This window comes from Anser anser, assembly GCF_964211835.1.
Source record: "Anser anser genome assembly, chromosome: 13".
NCBI lineage: Eukaryota > Metazoa > Chordata > Aves > Anseriformes > Anatidae > Anser > Anser anser.
Genome location: NC_139734.1, coordinates 23,467,608 through 23,474,832, shown reverse-complemented (window position 1 = coordinate 23,474,832; position 7,225 = coordinate 23,467,608). Strand labels below are relative to the sequence as shown.

The window sequence follows — 7,225 nt, the reverse complement described above, 5'->3', positions numbered from 1 at the left end:
GTTCTCAAACTCCACAAAAAACAGGAAGTGAACCTGTCTCTACTGTAGCATTTTGGTCCTCAGGGGCAATTTTAATTAGCCTGGGGCGGAGGGTGTAGGCTAAAGTAGTGTCAGTGTTTCTGAAAATAAATTAAAGCATTTTCTTCTGAGGAAGTCTCACTTGCATGAAATATCAGTTAGCTTGAAATGAGTGATACTTATCTGTGTCTTTATGGCACTTTTCAACAGGATTTAATGAATGAACAAACAGTGGCTGCTTCTCATGGCTGTCCAGCAAAGTAGGTGAATATTCACATTTTGCATCTCCTGCAGTATTGGGGAAGGCAGTATTACTGGGAAATATTTACTGAGCCTGCAGTACTGGGGAAGGCAACGATGTGGCCAGATGGTATCTATGTCAGGAGCAGACTCCATAAGCCTAACTCTCACTTTGTTGCTGTAAGAACTGGTACCCCAACCTGCCTTCACAAGGTGGCGTCATCCAGGCATTCAGTGTTCCTGTTAGTCTGCTCTACCAATCCTCAGCTTGCAAACCCTTTTGTCGTTAGATATTGCATTGAATATTGCTCCCCAAACTTGTATTTAGATTTAGTTCCTAAAAGGGAAGTCTGTAAGGCAAAACAAGGTGAGTCTGGCTTGGGGGCGGGTATGTGGTGACAATACTTATTACCATACTTTTCTCAATACCTGTGCCCTGATACAACCACAAGTGGGCTGGACTGCAGCAAGATCAAAGCATAATCCCACTATCCATCCCTCATTTTCCTCCCTCCCTTCCTCCACCCCCAGGGAGGCTGTCCTCATGTGTCTTTTTTTTTTTTCTTCCCCTTCTCAGCCGTATTTATAACTCTTAATCTAGCTGGCCTTGCAACAAAAGACAGCCCAGGAGACACGAAGCAAGACCTAAGTAGCATGATAGCTCAAGGCATCTTGGGGTTCATGCGACCCTTGCGCAGTGGACTGAATGTGAGCAAGACTCGCTTTATTTTCCTCTGTGGGGTGACAGAACAGAATCGTGTGCCAGCAAAGCAGGTGTCAAGAAGGGGTTTCAGCTCAACGTGCAAGCTCCAGGGTGCCCCCGGGGAGTCAAGGTGAGTAAAAGGATGAACCATACATCACTGTGTTGGGAAGGGCCTTTTCAAGAGGGAAATGCACTGACCTCTACCTCACCCCACAGAAGGGAGAGGAGAGGCTGGTATAAAACATGACCTGTAAAGGGGTAGTGAATGAGGAAGTGTAGGCTAAGCAGATGCTGATGAGATGAAGATGGTACAGGGAGCTGATGTGAGAGGTGCAGCTCCCCTGCTACTGGAGCCACAGAGGCTACAGCTAGTGGCATAGAGATGACAATGTGACACATGAGTCCATGGACTGCTGGGGTCCAGTCATAAGCCTTTGAGGAATGGGGATGGTGGGCATGGCAGGTCAGTCGTCTGGGCAGAAATTGGGATGACTGCTGGGTTACTCTGGGAATTGAAGGTTCTCTCAGGTTTCATGTACCTGCTGCTGGAGAGGCGGAGTGGGGAGCTAATATTTTCTGCAGTCCCAGGGAGCAAAAACACCCTCTCTAGGTCATTAGAAGCCCCACTGTAAGCTCTCATGCCTTTCTGGCACATTCCTCCTGAAAAATTATGCTGATAATCCTACTTAATGGGATTTATGAAGTCTCATCAATGGGTTTTCTTTCTAATTTTTTTGTTGCATATGAAGTTATTGCTGGCAGTATATGGCCTATATGGAGAGTATCTTTCAGGGAAAAAGACTGTCAAGGAGAAGAAACACCATCTTTAACCCCCTTCACTAGCTCCTTTTGTCACAGAAAGTTTAAGATTTTTAAAGGGGAGTAATCAGTTGGCATGTGCTGAATTTGCAGGGCTGAGCTTATGTCTGGATGACATCTTTCCAAAGCCCTGAACAAGTGTGACAGTAATGCCATTGCAAAATAGTTCAGCCTAAACAAAGCAAAAGTCAGTCTCATCAATTTTGAGTTGTTTTCAAAATCCTGGTTCAAAATTATTAACAAAATGTGAAAGGATTTTTTTTCTTCATGATTTCTTTATTGGTATTTTTGAAACCAACTTCAAACAAAATCAAATGCTAAATAGAAAACAAAAGATATCTATTTTCTTTCCTGTCTTTCCTGAGACCTTGGCTGCCCAAAGCAGGAGTCCACCAGAGGAGACTTGAGACTGGGACTAGTTCAGGGGATATGAAGATGGCTAGGCCAGTACGAGTGGATCTACAGGAGATAACTGAACAGTAAAAACAGGGACTAATCAGGTTGGGTTTATGCCCCCAACAGAGGCATCTATATTAAGAACACAAGCAACTTAAGTTTCCCCTACAGCCAGCAAATAAAGAGAAGATGCTTACAGGTGCTTTCTGTGTAATGGTCTAGGAGTGTTTGTCATCACCCCTACATTGTTCTCTAAAATGGTGAATTGTTACACCCAGGCTTGTCCAAAGTCATGCAGGGGGTCAATGACAATAGCATCTGTACTTCCTTGTATCTAAGTGAATACCCTGTGTGCTTTCCCAGGCTGCAACTCTGCTCTCTCATGGCTCATTTAACTGGTGGCAACAGCTAAAACTGTTGCAACTGCAGGGAATGAATTCCCCTAGCATTTGTGGGAGCCCAAGTGCAGGGATCCTTCTGGCATGGGTGTTGGCTCAAGATTCAGGTTGCCTCCAAGATAATATGAATGGGTTCTTCTATCCATAAGTCTCTGTGCAGTTTTGGGGACTGCTGCATCCAGAAGCCTGCACTTGCAGGCAGCTGCCTTCTATAATCCTTGTGATGAATGTGTCGAGTTGTAGCATTAAGTGAAGTCCTATGACTTTACCATATCTATTGTGTAACAAATTATTTCACCCATAGCTGTAAAACAAGCACTGAAGGGAAAACTGGATATTTGCCATTTAAAAGTAAACAGATAAATAAAAATAAATGGGTCCAATTCATCAAAATAGAGGAAGGGTGATTTTGCTTTATTTTGACAATTGAGAACTAATCTTTAAATTGCTTATTTACAGAGAAATGTTTGTGGGTCTTGTTATGAAGGAGACTGAAATGTCTTGGAGATGTTCTTTGGCTGTTTGCTTTGTGAAATAGGGGGGTCCTGCTTGGTCCTCTGACTGCAACATGATCTTTTCTTTCTGTGCATGGGAAACTTCCCTCTGCAGCATGGCCTTAGTGCAAACTTCACAGCTGTTTTCATAACCAGGGGACCCTGTAACAGACCAATGGCCCAGGCATTGTTTTCTGACTAAGCTTTCTGAAAAACAGGAAGCTGATCTCCTCACATGAAGGTACAGTGGCCCCTGTGTTCCGTTCCTTTTAACTGAATCAAGCCACAGCTGAAGAAGGATCAGAGAAGGCATGAATATAATCTCTTTTCTCCACTTCTAAATTTCGATGAAATAGAGGGACCACCTTTCCAAAGAGAGAATTATTTGAAAATTTCTACTCCTGTAGGCTTGCTGATACAATCTGTATGTCAACAGTTTAAGTGACGGCATCTTGAGTCACTCAGAGATATCCTGCAATGACTTGTTGGCAGGTAAAGGGGATTAGATCTAGATGGTGACTGTGATTTATGGAAAGGGGGATGAACTGACCTGCAAACTTGAAAGAAAATATTTCTTCTCGTTTCTCCATTAAATTTTTACAGGATTTCTTTCCTGTGTCCTCTTCAGCTGGATACATCCCCTGTACTCCAACTGTGCTGATTTCCTTTAAGTACAGAAATACATAAGAATCAAGTTTGAGCAGTTTCCTTTGCTCTCTCTTAACTTACACGAGTAGAGATCTCTGCACGTTTCATTTTCATCTGCTTCAGAGCAGAGAGGCATGAGCAGACAGGTTAAGTCCTTCCAGTTGCTGCTGATGTTGCTGCCTCAGACACAGATCCCATTTAACCAATTCTTCCTCCTAATCTCTGTGACTTTCATGAGGATGCTCAGCACAAGGAGTGCAGGTGCTGTCATGCTTCCTTGGCCAGAGGATTTGCTGTAACATGTCTTTTTTGGCAGTGACAGCTTGTATTCATTGTGTACAGCAAATATATTGCTAGAAATCGGGCCACAATATTAGAAATTCTCAGAGCTCTGAGCCACACTTGCTACATGTTTCAGTAGCCCCAGGGGAAAGTAATTTTACCAAGCTTTACTGAGCGTTCCAAGCAACACCTTTATTGGAAAAAGTGGATGTTGCCTCATTCATCCTCTTGTAAGTGGGACATCAGGGGATTGTGAACTTGGCCTGTTCTCACTGTGAATCTTCACGGCTATAGTTCTTTCTTCTGATGTCAGAAATGACAGCAGAAAGGCCATGGGGCAGCACTGACACTTCCAGTCCTCAGAAGCATACCAGAGCTGTGGGGGGAGAGCTATGGCTCTTTCCAGAGATCTGGGAGGCAGGTCTGCATTGCTGGCCTCATGGAAGAATGTGGCCCAGCTTCTGCCACTGGAGAGTGTCCTGGACTTTGAGATGATGGGCACTTGGGCAGTGCCACATTGAGAGATACTGAACAAAATACCCACTGCTGCTGGGGTGCTGCCCAGTGTCAGCACAGGAGGTAGGGTTTGGGATAACTGGGACCTCCTGCTCCTACATGACCGTTTGGGTGCGGGAACTAAGAAAGACTGCTGTTTTGTTGCTTGGTGCTTTCCATGACAAATACAACAGATAGTCTCAGAATACACAGTCTTGTTGAGAAATCCCTGGCGCTGCTCGTCAGGGTGGCAGCCTCCACACTGGTAGGGAGGGCCTGATCTGGAGGAGGTGAAGTGGATGCTGCTTCCTTCTTGTTTGTAGATACAGTTTCTGCAAGTCAGCACTGAGCGATGCTGATGGCCTTGTCCTTAACACATCACCAGATTAAATTCTGCAGGCTGTCAATACAACTAGTGGTTTCTCACAAACAAGGATTGTGTTAGCTCAGAGGAGGTTATTCAACATGGTTGCTCTGTAAACTGGGGCTGAGCATGTCTCATCACAACAAGGCTCCCTGAGACTGAGTTCGGGGAAGGAGTGGGCACTTCATGAACGAACAAAGAGCAGAAAAGGAACAGTCAGCAAGTAATCCCACTGGGAAACACCATGTGAATGACAGCATCCCTTATTTCATTATTAGTACCTGATCCCAAAGATTTTTTTATTACTCCAACCAGGATTACATCCCAGGCTCCAGGAGCTGCAAATGCTTTCCTTGTCTACAAATGCTTCCTCTGCCAGCCAGACCAAGTAGAGGCAGTGCAGAACATCTGCACTTGTTGACTCACAGCCAACATGTATTTTGAGGGAAGTTTGGTAAAATGGAAAATATTCTGGTCAGCTCATATTTGAACTGTTCTAGTTTGTCCATTTCCACTGGGAACCAACAACCTTAATGTTTTTTAGCACATGTAGCGTAATCCTTCTGGAAACAGTATTTGTATACACATTTCCCTCTGAATGCCATGGCTCTAGTGTTCAGAAAAAAGACCTTGGCAGTGGATGTGCAGAAGAAAGTAGATTCCTCTGATATGTTTTTTTCTTTTGCAAATTTTTATTACAGCTCTGCAGACCAGGTGACAGTGCATTTTATAAATCGGGATGGAGAGCGACTTACAACCACAGCCAAAGAAGGGGAGAGTTTGCTAGAAGTGGTAGTCAATCAAAACTTGGCCATTGATGGATTTGGTAGGTGTTGCAGAAGGGTATGTACTCTTAAGAGTTCTGTGTCCGTGCTGTGACCAGTGAATACCTGGGAATAGTACAACTGTACACATGCTACTGTGTTCTGATGAGAGCATGGAGCACAGGGAGGATGCATATGCTTCCTTTGCTAATTTGGTCATCAGCACTTTTGCCCTTCAGTCAGCTTACTCAAATTACTTGAACTTGGAGCCCTAATTTGTATCCACCCACTGGCAAGCTTCTCTTCCCCAACAGCTGCTTGCTTGGGCTGGCTTACTGCACTGACGTGGCAGTGTGACTTCAACCCTGTGGCTGCTAGGATTTCAGTGGTACTGTGGTTGGTTGGAATTGAAGTATGAATTTGAAAACTGATGTGATCCTCCCAGAGCAGAGGCAGGCTGAAGTCTGCCTCCATCTGTTTTGTCTTCCGGCATCTATTTTGATGTGCTCTAGATCTGTTAAAGGACACTTTCTCCCAGTGTTTCCAAAGATGATCTCCATTTACCACCTTTTTTTTTTTTCTGATTTGCTGTTATTCCCCCCACTTCTGCACCAGGTGCATGTGAAGGGACATTAGCCTGCTCCACCTGTCACCTCGTCTTTGAGAAGGATGCCTTTCAAAAGCTGGATGCCATCTCGGATGAAGAGATGGACATGCTGGACTTGGCATATGGACTCACTGAGACGTAAGCATCCCTGCTGATTGCAGTAGATAGTCAAACCTCTCCGACAGAATCTCAGCACCTATTTCCAAGGAGACAGGATTTATCCTGTATTGCAGTTATGCCTGTAGAGCTGCTTTCTCTTGGGTCTTTTATCTTTAACGGGAACTTTTATGAAAAGTTAGCCTGGACCAGACATTCCAATGTGGGTTGGGAATTTCTTCCCTTACTGTGGGAACTGATGAACCTCACTTAATCTTTTTCTTGTCAGATCTCGCCTCGGTTGCCAGGTGCGCATTAAGAAGTCGATGGATGGTCTGACAGTGCAGGTCCCCATGGAGGTATCAGACATCAGGAGGCAGCTGGAGGTCGGAAAGCAAAGCAAACAGTAACTGGAAACGACTCCTGCCCAACCCACTTCCTTTAGGTGTGGCAGGGCATTTTGCTTTTGGTTAACACTGGTGCTCTTTGGGGCTGGCTTGCAGTAGACAATGGAAGTCTGATTTAGTATGTACAACTGTTCAGCAAATCTCTTCTTTAAATAAAGCTTGATGCTAGGATCTTCAGTACGTGTTTTAAGTTAAGTGTTTGCTTAAGTGCTCTGCTGAAGTAACTGGGTGAAAATATATGGCAACTTTAAGCATCCTGGTGCAGAGTAGAAAACATCTTTTAAAGGCCAGGATCTCTGCAAGTATATTAAATTATTTTGTTTGGGATGGCCTTGTAACTCTGCCTTCTGCTGGAGCTTTCCCTCCTTACGCTCCAGGTTTGAGCTTTTGGTTTGCAAGGCAGGATCCACCTGGAAAAGTTCAGCAAAACGAGAACATAATCTTCTCCCCTCCCACAGCTTTTTAGTCTCTAGCATCAAATGCCAACACTGTGC

At 44.5% G+C, this 7,225-nt stretch overlaps 1 protein-coding gene across 5 annotated transcripts in view; it reads left to right on the top strand.

The window, feature by feature from the left end:
* LOC310880591 (adrenodoxin-like) overlaps nt 1-6,908 on the top strand; it is an 11,684-nt gene extending 4,776 nt beyond the window's left edge. For 3 of the 5 annotated variants that reach the window (XM_083796679.1, XM_083796677.1, XM_083796680.1), the window contains exons 2-5: nt 836-1,091; nt 5,559-5,683; nt 6,237-6,366; nt 6,614-6,908. In XM_083796679.1, coding sequence (XP_083652805.1) covers nt 836-1,091; nt 5,559-5,683; nt 6,237-6,366; nt 6,614-6,734 — 632 coding nt within the window. In that variant the 3' untranslated portion in view covers nt 6,735-6,908. Of the gene's footprint in view, nt 1-247; nt 279-360; nt 626-835; nt 1,092-5,558; nt 5,684-6,236; nt 6,367-6,613 lie in introns of those variants that run through there. The other 2 variants (XM_083796678.1, XM_083796676.1) reach the window with 2 other exon arrangements.
* The last annotated feature ends 317 nt before the right edge of the window (nt 6,909-7,225 follow it).